At 43.4% G+C, this 20,695-nt stretch overlaps 2 protein-coding genes across 12 annotated transcripts in view; one reads left to right on the forward strand and one right to left on the reverse strand.

The window, feature by feature from the left end:
• The window catches only part of BACE1 (beta-secretase 1), a 62,003-nt gene that overhangs the window by 18,026 nt on the left and 23,282 nt on the right, over positions 1 to 20,695 (forward strand). For 2 of the 4 annotated variants that reach the window (XM_036104489.2, XM_036104492.2), the window contains 4 exons: positions 140 to 241; positions 598 to 747; positions 1,002 to 1,173; positions 1,812 to 3,814. In XM_036104489.2, coding sequence (XP_035960382.1) covers positions 140 to 241; positions 598 to 747; positions 1,002 to 1,173; positions 1,812 to 2,053 — 666 coding nt within the window. In that variant the 3' untranslated portion in view covers positions 2,054 to 3,814. Of the gene's footprint in view, positions 1 to 139; positions 242 to 597; positions 748 to 1,001; positions 1,174 to 1,811; positions 3,815 to 4,237; positions 5,951 to 20,695 lie in introns of those variants that run through there. The other 2 variants (XM_036104491.2, XM_078058965.1) reach the window with 2 other exon arrangements.
• Positions 5,934 to 20,695, reverse strand: part of RNF214 (ring finger protein 214) — a 41,873-nt gene continuing 27,111 nt past the window's right edge. For 5 of the 8 annotated variants that reach the window (XM_078058958.1, XM_078058961.1, XM_078058956.1 and 2 more), the window contains 9 exons: positions 10,289 to 10,385; positions 9,982 to 10,070; positions 9,323 to 9,413; positions 9,023 to 9,121; positions 8,404 to 8,780; positions 8,131 to 8,263; positions 7,831 to 7,935; positions 7,350 to 7,549; positions 5,934 to 6,562 (listed from right to left, as the gene is read on the reverse strand). In XM_078058958.1, the coding sequence (XP_077915084.1) occupies positions 7,358 to 7,549; positions 7,831 to 7,935; positions 8,131 to 8,263; positions 8,404 to 8,780; positions 9,023 to 9,121; positions 9,323 to 9,413; positions 9,982 to 10,070; positions 10,289 to 10,385 (1,183 nt within the window). In that variant the 3' untranslated portion in view covers positions 5,934 to 6,562; positions 7,350 to 7,357. The remainder of the gene's footprint in view (positions 6,563 to 7,349; positions 7,550 to 7,830; positions 7,936 to 8,130; positions 8,264 to 8,403; positions 8,781 to 9,022; positions 9,122 to 9,322; positions 9,414 to 9,981; positions 10,071 to 10,288; positions 10,386 to 20,695) is intronic. The other 3 variants (XM_036104488.2, XM_078058957.1, XM_078058959.1) reach the window with 2 other exon arrangements.

The following is a 20,695-nucleotide window of genomic DNA, read 5'->3' on the forward strand; positions in this document are numbered from 1 at the left end:
TGCCCAAGGGTATACTCCTAAGAGAAGTGCCAAGCCAGGATGCCACCCCAAGCAGTCAGATCCCCCCTTCTGATTCCGGCCAGAGCCCCAGCATCAAACAAGGCTTTTGACTCTTCTAAACCTCTCTTCTCCATCCTAGTACAACTACGACAAGAGCATCGTGGACAGTGGCACCACCAATCTTCGTTTGCCCAAGAAAGTGTTTGAAGCTGCTGTCAAATCCATCAAGGCAGCCTCCTCGGTCAGTGGGACTCAGGGCAGGGGTACAAGAGATGATACAGTGTCAGAGGAAGTCCGTGAAGGTCCCTTGTCCCCTCACCAAGGGACAAGTTGTCTACCCTTAGATCCTTCTACTTAAGTGTCTTCAGAGCGAGTCTCTTTCATGGGCCTCGGCTTGCTCATTCCACTGGCCCCCTGGTGCAGAGTTTTGGCCTCACCCTCCAGCTCTCTTCCCCTAATTCTTGGGTTTCAGTGTGCCCTTCCCCAATTTGGATATTCCATAGAAAAGCAAAAAGAGAGCCCAGTGTTATCTGAAAGTGGGAGAAGCGCGATGGCGGAAGAGGCGGCTTCCTCAGTTACCCTTTCTTGGCCACACAGACGGAGAAGTTTCCGGACGGGTTCTGGCTGGGGGAGCAGCTGGTATGCTGGCAGGCAGGCACCACCCCTTGGAACATTTTCCCGGTCATCTCCCTCTACCTAATGGGCGAGGTCACCAATCAGTCCTTCCGCATCACCATCCTTCCACAGGTATGTCCCCAGCCGGAGTCAGTGGGGTCCCAGGAAGAGGGCACGGTTCACACGGGGAGACAGGGAGCCGGCGTGGCTTCGCAGAACGTGGAAGACAAGAAACAGCAGCGTCCTGCGGCACAAAGCAAGCCCACAGAGCTCGGGGATGGCAGAGGGAAGAGCGGCCCCTGGGCACAGAGATCTAGAAGGCAGAGGCAGGGGGAGGGATACAGCGAGGAGGACACCCTTCTCCCTCTCTGACTGCTTGTCCTTAGCAATACCTGCGGCCAGTGGAAGACGTGGCCACGTCCCAAGACGACTGCTACAAGTTCGCCATCTCACAGTCCTCCACGGGCACCGTGATGGGAGCTGTGATCATGGAGGGCTTCTACGTCGTCTTTGATCGGGCCCGAAAACGAATTGGCTTTGCCGTCAGTGCCTGTCATGGTAAGAGCCAGGGGGGAGGGTGTGGGCTCCGTCTGTCCGTGTTCTCACTGGCCGGCAGTTAGGATCCCTGGGCCCCTGTCAGCCTGGGAGGTAGTCACAGGTGCCTCGAGGCGGAGCCAACAGCCGGCGTCCAAGCTAGCGTCCGGGCCCATGCTTTGTCCGTGTGCCCGGCGTGGCGAGGCCTGCCCGGGCTGTAGCTCCGCCGGAGGCCCGGACCAGCAAGAGCTGCCTCGGCCCCTAGGGAAGCTCTAGATCCCCGGGCCCCGTGGGCTGCTACACGATGGGGCCGGGTGTGCCTTCAGAACGGCGGCGGGGTCTTCAGTACCGGCGGAAGCCGGTGAGTGTACTAGGAATACACGGGGCTGTCTTTTTGGTCAACTCAGGAGACTGACCTTTAGGTACCATTCCTACCGCATGGTTATCCAGGAAAGGGTTGTTGCTCCCAGTGCGCTGGGAGGAGAGACGTGCTTCTACCTAGCCAGGCTCCTGCGGCCTGCTCCTAAGTATCTCCAAGGAAGCAGATGCTAGGGCCTCCTCGCGGGCTAATCTCAAGGCCTACCAGGAAGTTCTTTTTGCGCTATGATCCCAACTGCTGTGTGACGGTGAGAGCTGCCCATTCGCGTTTGCCCTTTCTCCAGTGCATGATGAGTTCAGGACGGCAGCAGTGGAAGGCCCGTTCATGACCCCGGACATGGACGACTGTGGCTACAACATCCCACAGACAGACGAGTCGACCCTCATGACCATAGCCTACGTCATGGCGGCCATCTGCGCCCTCTTCATGCTGCCGCTCTGCCTCATGGTGTGCCAGTGGCGCTGCCTGCGCTGCCTGCGCCAGCAGCACGGGGACTTGGCCGACGACATCTCCCTGCTCAAGTGAGGCGGCCCGCGGGCAGGGGACGGACGCTCCTGGGCCGCAGCTGCGGGCTCCCTCTGGGCACGAGCAGGACGCACTGACGGCACCGGTGGCCAGAGCACCTCAAGACCCTCACCTGCCCACCAAATGCCTCTGCCCTGCCCGAGAAGAAGGAAGGGCGGGCACGGTGGGTTACAGGAATGGCACCTGTAGGAATCGGGAGAGGGAAGAAAGCAGCACCCTGGTGGCGGGAATCTTCTTGGTCACCTCAAGCCCGAGTTGGGAAATTCTTCAGCCTTGAACCTTTGCCCACCACCCCTCTGGATCCTCCGACCCGAAGTATTCTTCTCTTCTTAGTTCCAGAAGTAGTGGCATCACAGCCAAGTCACCCCCGTGAGCGTCTCTCTGCCGTACCCTTGGCAGAGAAAGGGCCAACGTCGCTTCCCTGACCAAAGGCAGTAGGAACGGACGCACGGTTTGCGATTTGCTTTAGCGACAGGGACTGCAGAAACAAGCCTAACACTGGTACAAAGACTGCCTCGTGAATTAAACAAAAATGAGACTGAGTATTTGTACAGATGGGGGCGGTGGGAAGAGGAGAGGACAGGGAGCGCAAAGACAGGGAACAGCTGGGATCAGAGCTAGAAAAGGCAGAACCACGGCCACTCGCCAGTCCCAGTTTCAGACTGCATCTCCAAGATAGAAGCCCATCTTGTAAGATGGGCGTCGCTGCCCGATGTTTCTTCTGTGGTTGTAGCCTGACCGAAAGTGAGTTGGGAAGAAGGGCTTACCTAGCCAAAAGCTCTTTTTTAACTCTCTTAAATGAAAAGTGCCCACTAAGAAGTTCCATCTAACAAATGAATTTCTACCTGAATGATTCCACTTGTCTCTACCTGAACCCTTTACTCCACACACGCTAGGTTAACACTGACACTTCCCACCCCCCACCCCCGGCCCCAGGTGCCCTATGAGAAGCAACTGGAACACACCAAACAGAGCAGGGCCTGGCTCTGTCTTCCTGCTTACGTGTTCACGCCCACCCCCAAACCCCTATTCCTCTGGAGCTCTGCAGCTGAGGTGCTAAGAGGGATAGACAGGAGACCTCTCTTTCTTAACCCTTGAAAGCAGAATCATCAAGGTTCACTCAACAGGTACAGGGCTGATGCCCTGGTGCCTCTGCCTGGATTTCTTCCTGTTCAGCAGTAAGTAGTAGTAAGATCTCCACACGATACAGAGCGGTTTCATCGCCTTCTCACCCTCTCTGATGTCCCCTCCATTAACTTGGCTAAGGCACCCCAGAGGGGCACTAGTATTACACCCAGTGTCAGAAACGCAGGGCTTTCTGGCTCTAGCATCATTGCCTCCGATAACAAGGCTGCTAGAGAAAGGCTGCCAGCCTCAGGGCTTCCATACTTCCTTCACCACCAGAGCCCCTCAGGGGATGCCATCCTTCTCCCCTATCCTACTCCTTACTCCCCACTCTGAATAGTACTTGGGTACCCAGGCTGGTTCTTGGGCTAGGTAGTGGGGACCAAGTTCATTTCCTCCCGATCAGTTCTAACACAGTCCACTCTGATACCAGTGTTAGTGGAAGACGTGATTCTCCGCGTATACCCACCGGGTCCTGTTGCTAGCTTGTGAACACAATGCTTCCAGGGATGGGACCTGCCGAGTGTGGAATTACCTGATGAGGGAAAGGGAAACACAAGGAGGGCCTCTGGAGACCCTGGCCTCGGCCAGCTGCCCACAAGCCATAAACCAATAAAACAAGAATATTGAATCACAGTTCTTTATCTGGGTTCTCTTCATTCCCCTTGCACTTGGTGCTGCTTTGGCCGACTGGGAACACCCCTAACCACAAAGACTGTCAGGAAGACTGGAGAGTGTCCGTTTCCAGCTCGGAACTTACTGTGTAAATAAACTTCCAGAATTGCTACCATGTAATGAAAACGCCACATTCTGCTTTATAATTTCTATCCATGTTGGGGAAAACTGGCTTTTCCCCAGCTCTTTCCAGGGCATAATACTCAACCCCTTCATTAGTTAAGTCCCACTGTCATATTTTTTTTAAAAAACCCTGTACTTATTTTTCTTTTTACAGTTACTTCCTTTCTACCCTGAAACTATTAACTCTAAGTGTAAAAAAAAAAAAATCTCGACAACAGCTTCTTGCTTGTAAAAATATGTATTATCTATCTCTATTTTTAGAGTCGACTCCTGAAAAGCGACTGTCCCATCTCTACTCACTGCATTAGAGGCCTTTCCCGCCAGTCTGCATGGCTTCTACCCCTGCAGGCCAGGAGACAGAGGCAGAAGGGAGAACAAGGGTGGCCAAAACTTAAATGTTGCTTTCTGATTGATCCCGAACAAGACAGAGAAAAGAGCAACACAGAGGCCCCAGCTCTCGCACACAGCTCCCCAAAACATCTGTCTTCCTGCTATAGTTGGCTTTCAAGGGGCTTTTACTAGGAAGCGGATAAGCCCCCCCACCCCCTTCTTCCTTTCTTCTCTCTACATTCCTTTGGCTTCAAAGATCTGTGGAAAAGAGAATAGCCTTTATATCCATTCCTAATTTCTAGATTTTTAGGTAATACTGAAAAATATTGCTAGTGGCCTAAAGGCTACTGCAAAGTTGATGAGAGAGAAAATCTTTTGATTGCAAGAGAAAAAAATGAATCCCCCAAATGAAAAGAACAAAGGAACTGGTCTTCCATTTTGCCACATTTCCGTTCATGATAGCTACCAAACTGGAGACATTAATATTTCATTAACCAAAGAAAGTGAGTCACCTGACCTCTACAGAGGTGAGAACTCAGGCCATTTCAATCACCCTACAAGATGCCAAGGAGGTCCTGGGAAGTCCAGCTCCTGAAAATGATGTTAGTCAACAAGGCTGAGCAAGTAAGGCAAAAGAAGGGAAGGACTACGTCTAAGAGGCTGATAGGCAAAGACGAAGGACAAAGAAGGAAAAGATCAAAAGCAGAGAGCAGGGAATATAACTGGATCTGAAAGGGAAAGTGTTTGCTACCCGGACAGTGCTGCCAGCGCCAGGAAGCATTTCCAGGTCCCAGAACGGGAACAATTCAGCTGTTGGTAATACAATGATGTCCTTCCCCTGGAGCTAGTGTTTTGTTTTTTTTTTTTAATTAACACTTAAGTTTTTCCTTGTTTAATCCAAAAGAGAAGGAAGCTGAAGCCATTTCCTGTAGGAGTAAAGATATAGGACAGGGAAAGAGTCAAAGCTCTCAGAGATTCACAGCTTTCACAGGTATAAACCTAAACACCAGAAGTGCTCAATAAGCAGAGGTGGGAAAGCGATCTCGTTCTAGACAGCTATCTATAGAACAAATGACTTCTAAACTTGAACTCCAACCCCCCTTCATGTCACTTTGGCCTCCATTCTTCCCAGGATAGGAAACATGTCCCCCATAATTTTCTTGCTTCAAAAATTAAAATCTGGCATCCCAAGATCATTCTGCAAGTAATTTTGCACAGACACCTCTTCACCCCAGTGCCTGCCTAGAGCTCACCCAAGGTCACCAAACAACTTGGTTGTGAACCAACTGCCTTAACCTTCAGTGGGGAGGGGGACTAACTGACCAGGAGACCAGAAGTGAAGGGGAAGAGGTGAGGCCTTCACAAGGTTGGTCTGTCAGAGCTTGATCGGAAGCCAAGTCAGTGGCAGCAAGGGATGGTTTGGCCCAGGAAAGATCTGTGGGCTGTGCTAGTTTCTAAAGAGAGGCCTAACCAGGAAGTCAGATGGACAGAAGCTTTTGGGGGGCATGGGAGAAATGGGACCCAGTTATGTTGGTATTCTTGGACTGTGAATTTTGCTGATGTAAAACAGAATATTCTGTAAACCTAATGTCTATGTGCAAATAATGAGCATTAACACAGTAAAATATTCAATGAAAATTCAAACTATTAGGGTTACATTTTTTTTTTCCTCAATCAGTCTCATTTTATCCATTTGGAGTCGAGTGGCTAGAACAACACTGAGGCTTCCGTAGGCTTTCAGTAAGCAAGGCATCTGTTTGGACAGCAGGTGAGCACCAGGGTTCAAATCTGCATACATGAGCCTTAAGAAAATGAACTAGAGGCTGAGCCAAATCAAAGCAGGATGGCCTTAGGGCAACAGCAGCTTCCTAGATGGTTTTTATATTGTACTTGAAAACAGCCCCAGGCAAGGATATCATAATTTCAAGGGCAAACTAAACATCATCTTACCTACAATCTGCATCCCCCGAAGGAATTGCAAGGTGAGAGGGAGAGACCATTTCTGCATAATATACATACTTTCATTTACGAACATTTGGATACAGACTTTCTATACACACATTACCTATATAATAAAAATGTACATGGCATGAGTATAGGTCACTGTATAAATATAGAGTTTTAGAAATCTTGAACCCGCGCTTCCTGTTCACATCAGTTTCTCCTCTTCTTCCTCCCCAGTCAGGTCCGTCATTTAAGAGTTGGACAAAAGGGACAAGTGTCATTTGTGTTGGTCTGGGCCCAGAATTTGATACACTGGAAAGGAAGAAAGACATATCTCAGGTTTATCTGGAAAGATGGAGGGAAGGAGGGGAGAGTGTGCCACTGAGGTTCACTGGTCTGAGGAACGCATACTAAGTCAGAAGGGCTCTTACCATCGGGACCAGATGGGCTATTTCATTGGCTCTTACCCCCAAAAGAATCTTCAGAGCAGGGGAACCTGTTCTTCTTACAGGGAACATTAACAATCAGCTAAGAATGGTGTGAAGCTGCTCTGTGTTGGATATCTAGGGTGGCCTTCCCCTTCTCATGATCTGTTTAGGCTGAGATGCACTCCCAACTCCAAATACCCACCACCCTCAAATCTTATTCAGGATTTTTCCTAAGAATTTAGATGTAAATCCAGTTTCTACCTTTTGAAAAATGAAAATGAACAAAACAAAATAGCAAAGAAGGAATCATCCCTGTTGCTGAAAGTTAACTCTGTCTGGTAACATAATCCAAGATAGGAATAACCTGTCAGTTTGTGAAGATTAATCCCTAACAGGCAGACCTCCAAGCTATTCTGTTAATGGATTTACTAATCTCATATTCAGGTTCCCTATTCCGTTCTTCTTGTCTAAGCAAAGTCTCCTGACAATGCTATATTCGAAACAATGGTTAGATATGTATGTCTTATTGTCAGTGTTCCAAGAAAGTGACCTATCAGTGCTCCAGGATGTACTGCTTATCCAGTCCCCTAAAGAGAACGGGGTAAAAGGAAGCTAGGAGATCCTAGCTGCCAGCATTCTGAAATCTGCTGATTGTTTAAGCCACAACTTACTGAAAACCTCACGTTGAGATATTAATGATGAGTTGATACACAGCAACACGTTCCAGAAAAACTCCGAAAACAGAGTGGAAAGGAAGAAGGTCCGTAGCACCCACCTCCTTGTGTAGCACATGGGTGCACGCCATTGGATGCAGCTCACTGGGCTGGACAAGCTTCTGGCACATTAGACACAGCTTACAGGTGGCTGGAGCCTGCAGGACAGAGGAGGGATGGCCAAGAGTAAGGAACCTCTGGGTCTCCTTGCCTCTTGTGCCCATGATGCCATCTCCTATTTCCATGTCGCAAAAGGTTTTACACCAAAAGAAAGTTCAAATACAGATTCTTGCCGGAAGTACCTGCATTTTCTCAGCTGGGGCCGCGAACAACCCAGCTGACGAGGGTGGTTTTTTTTCCGGCACTGCATCTGTAAACCTGTTCCCTCCTCACCCCCCAGCTTCTCCACAACCCAGTTTTCAAAGAAAAAGAGCCTTACATGTGAAGACCTTCCAGGATATGAAACTTGGGCAGAAGGCAAGAACATTGGGGTACTGATTTGGGTCAGCGGAGCAGGAAACAAGGCCCGGATCCGACCGAGGGGCTGTGGGCAGAAACATTGTCAGAGTAAGGAGAGAAAGTCCGAGCGACAGAGCAGATAACAAAAAGAAATCATTTCTTTCCCAGTGCAGCAAAGGAAGAAAGCAGGCTAGGGACCCCTGGCTGCAGCGCTGTGTGCCGCCCCAGTGCCCCTGAAACCTGCCTCTTCCCCAACAGCTGGGCAGGTCTGAGCTCTCACCTGGGTACTGGCTGCCACCCGCTCGTGTTCGGCCAGGCGGGCCGCCACCAGCTGCATCAGTTCCTCCATGGTCAGGCCTGCCATGGTGGTCCGTGCGGTCTTGATTTGCTGAAGAATGGTGGTCATCTGGGCCCTAAGCAGCCACAGGTTGAGGGAGAGAGATTCTATGCTGTCCTTGGGAGAAATCTCCAGGAAACTTCCCCTATTTTGACCCACAGGTATTTCTCTGACACGTTTTTTTTTGCTTTTAAATTAGTCCTGAAAGATACTTACTTATTGCATTGTGGGAAGCGAGTCAGTAGCTTCTCCAGGATCTTCTCCAGTTTGTCTACTGGTTGGGGCCGGGGAGTTTCAGCAGAAGCCTTAACACCGCCCAAGCCTGGGGGAGGCGGGATGGAGGCAGCAGGGGGCATGTGTGGACCGTGGGGGCCAACGAGGGAACCCAAGCCAGGGCTGTTTCTCCCATGGGAGCCAGGAAGGGGCGGGGAAGGCTGGCTGGGCTGGGAAAGGGCAGGGTTTAGGATTGGGAAAGACAAGGAGCGGGGATCTGCGCTGGGCATAACCATGGGCACTGTGACCTGCCCAATGGAGAAGGGCATCCGAGGAGGCAGAGAGGGATTTGGCTGAAACACCTGAAGCATGAAGTCTGTCTGTAGAGCGAGAGAGGTGGAGGACAAGAGAGAAAGGAAGAAAATGAAAGTTTACGAATCTGGAGCGGAAATCAGTGAGCAATTCTTATGCCAAATACGATCAACAATAATAATGGCCAATAATAATGTTATCATAAATAATACCAGGAGTAAAACCAATCTCTTCATAAAAGGAGCAAGCAGAAGACTTTGGCCGTGCCCCCAGCACAGAAAGGGAGACTCCCCGACTCCAGCCCTCTCACCTCTGATGGGGGTGGAGGCAAAGTGGGAGTAGGGATTTGAGGAAGGCTGCTCAGCTTGGCTCCGTTCCTCACCAACTGGATATGACTGTTAAACTGGTCCTAGAAAAGAGAGAAAGGAGCAGATCATCCTCTCTGCTGAGCTGAGTGAGCCTCTTGAGAAAGAGAGCACCTTCCAGCATCAGGAGAGCAAAGGCAGGGGTGGAGCAGGCCCTCAGGGACGATGTACAAGGTCCCTCCGGTCACCACAGGTTTAAGCACAGCCTGAACCCTGACTCAAAGATCACACAGTACAACACTTACCCGAACATTCTTTTTCATCATCCGAACTCCATTCAGCCTTGTTTCCCACTCCTGTTTGGAACGAACTGTCTCTAGTGTTGGGGGGGTTGACCTTTCAAGAAATCAACAGGAATTCAGAGAATTAGAGCAAGGCCAGCTCCTGACTCTCTGAGATAGCAGGACAGTGGCTGGTGAGCGGTCCTGGTGAGAAAAGGTCAGACCAGGTATAGGAGGAGGCCGGGGTCTGTGTGCTTCACTCTCACTCTGGCATCTTTTAAGCCAATTATTAGAGAAAGAGGACCAACCACAGAAAGAGGGCTTTTGTCCGCCTGGAAATGTCACAGGGGTCCTCCAGATTCCACGGCAGAAAGAGGAGAAATGACTCTATGCGAAACAAATCTCCAAAGATATTTGTTATGCTTTGACACCATAAGAGATATCGTTTATCCAGTTGGAACCAATACAATAAAAAATACAAAACTATAAAATATGGGAAGAGAAATGACTGAACAATGGCTACTGTGCAGACAGAGGTGGCCCTGAAATTCCTGAGAAGACAGAGTAAGTGCCAGACTAGTGGGCCTCGGGTTTCAAAAAACTAACCAAACCAAACCAAAAAAATCACCAAGAAAACACAAAACTGCAGGACCATTAAAACTCTAGGATGGGAGGGTACTTACTTGAGGTAAGTAAGGTGCAGTTCTGCCTCTTTTTCTGCTTCTTCTAGTTTCAATACCAGCAACTCTTTCCGACTCTCTAGTGATAAGATCTAAGGAAACCACACACACACACACACACACACACACACACACACACACACACTTTATTAATTTTACATACACGAAGCTTCCCCCAGCTAGTTAAAACAAATGCTTAGTGGCTATATAGTACAATACTTGTATGGCTTAGTGGTATAACACTATACCCAAAGAGATTATACTATCTGGAAGCCCCAAATCAAGGCTTTCCACACAGAGCTCTTCTCACCTCTGCCTTCCAGGCCCGTTCTGTCTCTTCCATAATGTTCCGATTTATTTCACCATCCTGATTCTTGAGTCTATCCAGTTCCATTTCCCACACTTCTCTGTAAGGTCAGAAACCAAGAACAAGAGTAAGGGGACAAAGACAAGATCACTAAGGGACATCAAGGCAAAAGTAAAACCTGAAATTGATCTAGCAGATATGTTACAGGAAGTTTTACTCTAAGTATTAATATAGATCTAGATGAAGAATGTTTAAAGTAGTCTGTAACTGCAAAAAGGCCTTATATTTGAAAGTAAAAATATGGGGTGCCTGGATGGCTCAGTTGGTTGAGGGTCTGCCTTTGGCTCAGGTCATGGTCCTGGGGTCCCAGGATTGAGCCCCGCGTCAAGCTCCCTGCTCAGCAGGGAGTCTGTTTCTCCCTCTCCCTCTGCAGCTCTCCCTGCTTGTGCTCGCTCACTCGCTCTCTCAAATAAATCTTAAAAAAAAAAAAAGAAAAAAGGTAAAAATGTTCACTTCTCCATTTGCTAAGATAAGGTTTCCCAGAGCAGGAAAGAGTGTACTTAGGACCAAAATCCACTGACAGCAGACTGTTCTATGTTTAGGGAAGGCTCAGAATCATTATGGTATTCCTCTTATATCCCCATTTGTCCTTTAGTATAGGTATGAAGAATGCAGGACCAAACACAGAGATCCATTTAATACTCAGGTCTAATGCAGCAAGCCCTGATTCATTCCTCAGCACACAGACACTGGCTTACTGATTTTCATATTTTCTTAGCCATAGTAAACATTCTTCAGAAGAAAAAACTGTTCTCTTCACACCTCAGGAATTCACCTTTCCATCAGCATCCTCCCTTCTCACACCACCCTCCCCACCCCATCCCTACAATGTAACATACACGCTCAGGGTCAGGGTGACCAACCGCCTGGTGTGTCTGTTCCCAGGGGTCTTGCAGAATGTGGGACAGTCAAACACCCTACTCAGGACTAAAGAACAGAGCCAACAAGAGGAGCTCATTACATGGCACTGGACTGCAGTCAAGTTTTATGGCTGGAAAGCAAAGGATCACCCAGATCAGTGGAAAGAATATGAAAATGTTGGAATGTTTTCACTGAATTTTAAGAAGTCGAAAAGAAGAAAAGGTTGGGAAGAGTTGTATCTTAAGAAAAATGGTTCCCACTTTTCTTCAGTAAAATAAACAACTTCAGTCCTCTTCTGTTTTTCAGTGGTAGCCTTACATATATGAAAGGGAGCGATCCATTTAAGTCTGTGTTTGAGGAGCTCATGTATCCCTGCTCCCCCTTTCATAGATAAAGTAACACACACACATTCATTCACTGATTCACTACCATGAGTCTGCCCTTCTACTGACAAGGTTTATTCATATACTAGAAATGACCAGGTGGGCATTTTCTTCCTTAACCACTATGTGTTGTCCTTCCCAAACTAACCTCCTGCCAAAAGAGTGATGGGTATTAAAGAGGGCACGTTCTGCATGGAGCACTGGGTGTTATATGCAAACAATGAATCATGGAACACTACATCAAAAACTAATGATGTAATGTATGGTGATTAACATAATAATAATTTAAAAAAAAGAATTCTCTAATAATTCTTTAGACAAAGGTTTATAGGTAACTGTGTTTTCCTGCTATGACACATATTCCTCAAGTTAAAAACCACATGAGGAGTCAGAATTCTCTTACCATGAGAACATGTGAAATATGCTGTGGGGTCAATCAGTGATCCATTTAGCTTACTAGTCACTCCTCAACAATGGGATAATTGTAGAAAAACATGACAGTTGCCTTCTGTGATTGATGTTATTCTTGAAGATTATAGATGGTCACTGAGTATCTCTAACTTTCATTAAATACATTTGTCAACTATAGATACATATTTCTGTAAGAAAAATCCTTCTACCATGTCCATGGGGTCATTCCACATATTCACACACATTAATCTTCTCCTTTGGGCATTGGCCACATCCACCCTGGGATCCAACAACACAAAAGGAACTACTAGCAACCACAACAAAAATAAAGAATTCTTAAACAATCAAAAATGCTCAGCTTTACCATATGTTAACTAGCCTATAAGATATGCATCAGACCTGCAACCCACGCTAGAAAAATAATCAGCTCCCCATGGTAGATGGTCAAAAAAAATTCTTGGTAGAAGAGAAACCAGTGAGTCGATTTAAACTTTTTAAATGCCTGGTCTAAGTTCTTCCAAGTCCCAGACTTCTGTTATTTTACATAGCTAGTTTAGGGAATCAATGGTTCAAATAAGTAAATCCTAGCAGACTGTGTAAGTCTGACTTGTAGTTCCCAATTTTTGCATACTTTTTAAAATTTAATTTTGTTTTTGATCATGTAAATAATATAAATTATAAAAAGTTTAGAAAATACAAAACAGAAAGAGTCTCATATAGAGGTTCCAACTTATTAGCTGTATGACCCTAGACAAGTTACTTAATCGTTCTAGGATTCTTCATCTGAAAAATGAGTACTACCTACATCATGGGACTGATGGAAGAATTTACTGAGAAAACACCCATGAAGAATTTAATATGGGACCTATTAATGTAGGAAGTATTCAACAAATATTATTTTTAAAGTATTTTTTAAATTTAGGGGAACTGTCCAACAAATGTTATTTTTAAAGTTTTTTTTTTTTAAATTTAACTTCTCACAATTGTAATACAAAGAATCACTATTATACTTTTTTCCCAGTCTTTTAAAATAAATATTTGCATATTGATGAATGTATATAGCACATAAAAATCCATTATGTGTGCTTTCAAATAGGAACTGTGATCCTTCTCTTACTTTTTCAATTGTATTTTTCCATAGCAGTAAGTATTCTTCAAAAATTTGATTTTTAAATAACCATCCATTGTACACATATACTATTATCTATTTGGCTATTAGGTTATTTTCAATTTGACAATTATAACTAATACAACTAATTGACAAGTATAACTAATAATAAGCATCTGTGCATGTGTACTAACACAGGTTAACAATAAAAGTAATGTATCTAAATTTAAGAGGAAGCTACTCACAGTAGTTAAGAGCTTGGCCTCTGGAGCCAAACTAAGCTCTGAGTTCAAATCTAGACCCCATTACTATCTACATGACCTCTGGCAAGTTACTTAACCTTTCTGTGCCTCATTTTCCTAATATAAAATGGGGATAACAAAAGAGTCTACCTTTCAAAGAGCTGTTATGCATATTAAATGAGTTAATGTATGTAAAACACACAGAATAGTCTCTGGCATAAAGGAAGAACTTAGTAAATGTTAGTTCTCTCATTTGGACAGTAGAACATCTTCCTTCAGAGAAACTAAATTTATGTATATGAATTTTCCACAAGGCATGGTGGAATTCAGATGATTTTAATGGACAGAAGCTGATAAGTTTCTAGTGAAACACTCTCCACGGTCAGAGACAAAGCTAAAAATTAAGATGTTTGCGTCCTCAGCCCAAATACCCACCTTTCAGAATATATTATACTCTAGGCAAGGCAAAAGGAAACAAAACAAAAACTGTTGAATAAGTTAATATATAGGGGTAGAGGTTATAAAATCCTTTACTCCAAAACTAACACTGATACAAACCAATATAGAATGCATGACATCAGACATAAGCAGAAAACTTTACCCCAGGGTGGATTTGCAAATTTATTGTTTATGAGGCTGGAATTCTTCCTTGATTCAATTTAATTCAACAACATCTACTGAGCAGCATAGTGTGCTAGGCACTGTGCTAAAACCTAGGGATATAAAGATGCCCAGGTCCTGCCCCAAGAAACTCACAGTCTAATAGTGTGGCAAGTAAACGACGGGAACAAGGAAACTCTGGGCAGAATAGACAGCATGGGCAAAGGCCAAAGAGTAAGAGAGCACTCAGCTGAGGGAGGTCCAGAAAGTTGCAGGCAGTGGACACACGAGTCTAAGGCTCAGGGATGTAGTCTGGGCTGGGGATACAGACGAGTGTCACAACCATAAAGACAGCAGTGGAGCCCTAAGTATGGAAGAAGTCATCTAGAACAGCAGTTTGCAAAACACAGTCCACAGTCCCCAAAACCCTTAGAGGCCCTGGTCTATGAAGCAAAAACTAATTTCACAATGACACTAAAGTTACTTGCCTCTGTCACTCCTATCCTCTTGCGAATTTACAATGGATTTTCTTGAGGCTACCATGACACATGATGGTATCGTCACTGATGGCTCATGGAATATATGCTTCTGTATTCTCATGTTTTCTAGCATGTTCTAAAGTAGTAGGTTTAGGGCATAATTTAAGCTCTCAATTTTTTTTCCTTCTCAGAAGCTCTGTTGTGCTTTTACTAGCTATCTTCAGTTATACTTGCTATAATCTCTATAATCTCATTATTGTCTAATAAATAATCACTGTAATTTTTAAGTTCTTCAGGCATCTGGGCAGAAACAAGTACTTTCTGTTAATTTGTTTTTGTAATATTTCTTTTTAATTTTTGAAAATTTTCTCTATTTTTAAGTTAAATCTAAAATGTATTACTTTAAGGGTGCCTAGGTGGCTCACTCGGTTAAGCATCTGCCTTTGGTCATGATCTCAGCGTCCTGGGATCGATCGGGCTCCCTGCTCAGCAGGGAGTCTGCTTCTCCCTCTCCCTCTGCTGCTCCCCCCACTCATGCTCACTCTGTCTCTCTTAAATAAATAAATAAATAAATAAATAAAATCTCAAAAAAATTAAAACGTATTACTTTAGAATTTAACATTTTTTTTTCTAAAATACAAGAAAACTTATTTGTATTTTCCTCTTACATTGAAAAATGAATCATTGGCTCAAAAAAGGGAGAGTAGAAGACTCACTTTCTCAACCCATAGCTGCAATGTATACATCTAAAAGATCCTAAAAAAGATGCAGGGGCCTACAGTTTTCTGACTCATGGAAAGAAAGAATCTACTCCAAAGAAACTGGGCAAAATTATAAATAAGAAACCAAAGTATGACAAAAGCCAGCTTTCCCTTGACTTTATAGATGTTCATAATTTACTTTACTGTATCTTAAGCCACAGAACATTTTCTAATTATATTGTGCCAGTTAAGTTATAGTGACATTTTGAGATCAATCATTCAGAATTTAAAGAAAAAGGAACTATTTTAAATGCAGATGTGATGAAGTCTTTAAAATTCATAAAAATCGTTAAAGCCTTTCAAACCAGAAATGAAGAAGCCACTGAAGCATCTTACCCAGGGAAATTACTGTACTGCATTAACCGGAGAAGCACAAACTTGTCCAGCTGACATTGCTACATGCCTGCCGGACGAAAAGTCAGTAAAATAAATCACAGCAATGTCACTTTGTAACGACACAGTAACTCATCAAATTAAAGATTTTGCTAGGAACTTGAAGTGAGAGAGTTAAGATCTCATCTGCAGAACTGTAATTTCACTTCACAAACAGACAAATCTACAACTGCAATTAGACTGGCTATTTTGGTTTTATTCATCTAGTATTAGCACCAACTAAGCATCAGAGATAATACTGTCTGTGAATTCCTAGCAACAAACACAAGTGATGCTCCCATAATCTAAGCTGAATGACCTTTTATTGTCGTGGTTTAAGCTTTACTTAAGGATGTCATGAGGAAGCCACAAAAGTAATAATTTTATTAAATCCTGACCTCTAACTACACATTTTTAAAATATTCTGTTCGATAAAAGGCTACATGCCCAAGTATACGGTTGTCTCATGGAAAAGCACTTGTGAGACCATTTGAGTTGTGAGTTGAACTAGCCTCTTTTTTTCATGAAACACCATTTTTAGTTAAAAGAACAACTGAGAGACAAACTACGGTAATCTGAACTTGAGTATTTGGCAGTTAGGTTCTTGAAAATGAATGAAGTACTCTTGCTATTGCAAAGAAAACAACTGACAGTATTTATCACCCAAAACCAATTTTGAGCTTTCAAGCAAAAATTAGAATTTTGGAAAATCTATACCAGCCACCGAGAGCTTGAAGGATCCCCACTACTTAAAGACTATTCTGATGAGATCAACAGTGACATAAACAAATGAGATTCCTTAAATGCTATATAATAAAACCTGTCAACACTTAGGTCTGAGTAACTCTAAACCAATATTTTCCAAATTATCAATGCACTGTGTTACCAAATCCACTGTGGAACCCACTTGGAACCGCAGAGTTGGCATAAAGATGATTTTTAAGCTGAAGACATCTGAGGTTCAACAGATGCAGAAAAAAGCCTTCTGGGAGCTTCCCTTATCTGCCTAAAAAGCAGCAACTTCTGGGAAATAAGGATGTCATAAATTCCTCTTCAGAGCAGATCTACTCCCAGGAGAGAGAATGTGAATAACAACTACCCTAAATCCCTTCTCCAGGGGAGTTTTATGGTTCTGAAAGAGAGAGAAAAACCACTCATACCTGTATAGACAAATATTATCACAAACTTTTTAATCTGTTTGTTCTCCTGAAAAGCCATTTATCTTTCCAAAAAGCCCCGTAAAGTGCCCTTTCTCCCCACTCTCCTAAGAAGTCATTTGCTTTCCCATAAGTGCCTTTCTCCTTGCTCCTTCCACCTATTAACATGGCAGATAAGCCCCAAATTCCAACCACCCTTCTGAGTTACTCATCACTGAACTCTCCCACATGCATACAAGTTGTAGAGAGAAACTGCTTTCCTGTTCATCTCCCTTTTGTCAGTTTAATTGCAGGCCTCAGATGTTAAACCCAGTAGGGCAGAAGGAAAAGTTTGTCTTCCCTGATAGAACACAATTAAAAGATCCATTTAAAGTGTAACTTAAGCCAATTGACTCAACTAACCTTTAAGAAACTATCACCAGTCCAATTTTGGGGTACTATAAAAAAAAGAATATCCACAATTATCTAAAAAAGGCTATTAAGGGGTGCCTGGGTGGCTCAGTCAGTTAAGCGTCTGACTTCGGGTTCAGGTCATGATCCTGGGGTCCTGGGTTCAAGCCCCACATCGGGCTCCATGCTCAGCAGAGAGTCTGCTTCTCCCTCTCCCTCAGCCCTCCCCCCATCCCCCGGCTTGAGTGCAATCTCTCTCTTGCTCTCAAATAAATAAAAACTTCAAAGAAATTTTTAAAAATCTTTTTAAAAAACTCCTCACTTTTTCAACTACCTAATCTGTGTTATGACCAGATTTTCGTCACATACTTGAATCAAACAACATACCGCAATGGATTACATGTAGAAGTAGATAAGAGAATTAAGCTTCTTCCACTAAAAAGAGACTTACAAAAAGGTAAACAATGTCATTCTTCTAATTAAATTGATTTTTGTCTGGGTTGGGCAAAGAGTTCTTGGGACACAAAATCCATGAGCCACAAAAGAAAAAACTGGTAAATAGGAAAGCTGGACTTCACCAAACTTAAGGCACCGTTACAAAACGCAAAGGCAAGTCACAGACAGGGAGAAAACATCTGCAAAATGCAAATCTGATCAAAGAACTTGTATCAAGAACACTCAATAAGAAAACGAAATGCTTTTTATAAATGGGTAAATACTTGAATGAATACTTCACCAAAAAAAGAACAAAAAATGACAGATAAGGACATGAAAAGATGCACAACATCAATAGTCATTAGGGAAATGCAAACTAAAACCACAATGAGATACTATTAAACACTTCTTTAAATGGCTAAAACTAAAAAGACTTGTAATGCCAAGTATTGGTGACGATATGGAGTAACTGGAATGCTTATACACTTGCTGGTGGGAATGCAAAATAGTAAAGCAACCTTGGAAAATGGTTTGGCAGTTCCATATAAAGTTAAGCAAATATATGGCCCAGCAATTCCACTCCTAAGCATTTACCCAAGAGAAAAGAAAACATGTCCACAGAAACACCTGAGCAGCTTTACTTATCATAGTTTAAAAATTAAAAAAAAGGAAACAACCCAATTGTCCATCAACTAGTTAATACATAAACAAATTTGGTATAATTTTATAATGGAATACTACTCAGCAATAAAAAGGAATAAACTATTGATACATGCAACAACATGGATGAATCACAAAAGCTTTATCCTAAATAAGAAACAGACCAAAAGGCTATATATATTGTATGATTCTATTTACATGAAGTCCTAGAAAAGGCAAAACTATAGTGAGAGAAAGTAGATCAGTGGTTGCCAGTGGCTCAGGGGAGGGGAGGCAATGGACTCCAAAGAATCATGAAGGAACTTTTTGGGGTAGTGGAAATATTGTATATCATGATTCTGGTGGGGATTCCATGACTGTATACATCATTTAAAATGGGTGAATTTAAAATAAACAAACAAACAAATAAATAAAATGGGTGCATTTAATCATATAACCTCCATGAATTTTATCATATAACCTCCATAAATTGCAGTTAAAAAGAAAAGAATCTGCAACCCCCACCCCCAAGCCACTGCCCCCTGTTCCCCTTCCTATAGTCACCATTTCTGTATCTCAGACATCTCATTGTCATTACAACTCCTCTCTCTGTAAGAGTCAACAAATCTTATCAATCCTACCTCAGAATACCCCCCTTTCCGTTCCTTTGCCAATTAAATCAGGCCTTCATTTTGTCTGGCTGAAACTGTCTTCCTGACACCAGCTGATCTATACTTTAGCCTATCTAACCTAATGTGGGCAGAATTATCCTACAAATTAAATCTGCAGAGGTTCCACTTCTAGTAAGGACAGAGTTGCTCCTAACAGACCAACATCTTAAAGGTCAAAAACTATAAATTCTAAACAAAATGTAAAAGAGCACCTATCTGAAGGCATTAAACAGCAAACAAGAACCAGGCATAAACTGGAGGCAATCTGACAACTGGAAGAAGTGAATATCACTGTTGTTTCCTCTTTTTTACAGTTATTTGCCTAAGGACAAACCCTAGCCAACTGTGCTGATGGCTAAAACAGATAGAAACCTTGCAGGCTTACATGCTTGAAAACTAAAGGACAAAACTGCAAACTACCATAACAACTGGAAAATGAGTAGGAAACCCTAAAAAGAAAAGAGTTACAGATGAGGAGCCCCACATTCTGAATACAAACCTGCCCAAATATCTGGATGATCCCTGAACCACACATGCACAGAAGAGATTCTAAGGAATCCAGTTATAGCTAAACAAACTTAACAGAGACCACAGCTGCTGGCCATCAAATAAGGGTATGATGTTTAAGCCCAATATGACAATTTTTTTTTAAAAAAACCAAGACTTTTGGAGAAATAGAACAAAATCCAGAGTCTCTACAATATTCATAATAGTCAGGATTCAACCATAAATTACCAATATACAAAGAAACAGGAAACATGATCCACAGTCAAGAGCAGGGGGTGGCAAACTATGGCCTGTGAGTCAAATTTAGGCTGCCGCCTATTTTTATAAGTAACATTTTCTGGGGAACACAGTCATGCTCATTTTATTTACATATTGTTCATGGCTGCTTTCATTGTTACAACAACCGAGTTGAGTAGTTGCGACAGAAACTTATGGTTTGCAAAGCCTGAATATTTACTATATGGCAATCAATCTCTTCCCTCTACCCTGAGCCACTGACAATCACTGATCTACTTTCTCTCACTAAATGTTTGTCTATCCTGTAACTTCATGTAAACAGATAGTGTGTACCTTTCATGCTTGTTTCTTAGGATAATCCTTCTGATTCCACATCCTGGTCAACAAAAAAAGAAACTCAATGAACAAGAACTTCAAGGTCACCAAGATGCTGGAATCAGCAGGTAAGGATTTTATTTTATTTTTTTTTTTTTTAAAGATTTTATTTATTTATTTGACAGAGAGAGACCAGTGAGAGAGGGAACACAAGCAGGGGGAGGGGGAGAGGGAGAAGCAGACTCCCCGCAGAGCAGGGAGCCCGATGTGGGGCTCAATCCCAGGACCCTGGGATCATGACCTGAGCCGAAGGCAGACGCTTAACGACTGAGCCACCCAGGCGCCCCAGGTAAGGATTTTAAAGCATCTACTTTAACTATGCAAAAGGACATAAAAAATATGTTCTCAAGGAGTGCACAAATAAGAATTTTCAGCAGAGAAACAGAAACTATAAAAGAGAAATAAATTGAAATGACAGAACTGAAAAGTACAATACTGGAATTACGAAATTCATTGCATGGGCTTAAGAGAATGGAAATGATACAAGACAGAATAAGTGAACTTGAAGATACATCAAGAGAAGTTACCCAATATGAGGAACAGTATAAAAAAGATAGTGAAGAAATGAACAGAGCCTCCATGAGCTATAGGACAATATCAAAGGGACTAACATGTGAAAGCAGAGTCCCAGAAAGAAAGAAGGAAATGGGACAGAAAAAATATATACAAATTATGTCAGAAAATTTCACACAATTTAATGAAAGACATTAACTTTACAGATT

This window comes from Halichoerus grypus, chromosome 11 (genome assembly GCF_964656455.1).
Source record: "Halichoerus grypus chromosome 11, mHalGry1.hap1.1, whole genome shotgun sequence".
Classification (NCBI taxonomy): domain Eukaryota; kingdom Metazoa; phylum Chordata; class Mammalia; order Carnivora; family Phocidae; genus Halichoerus; species Halichoerus grypus.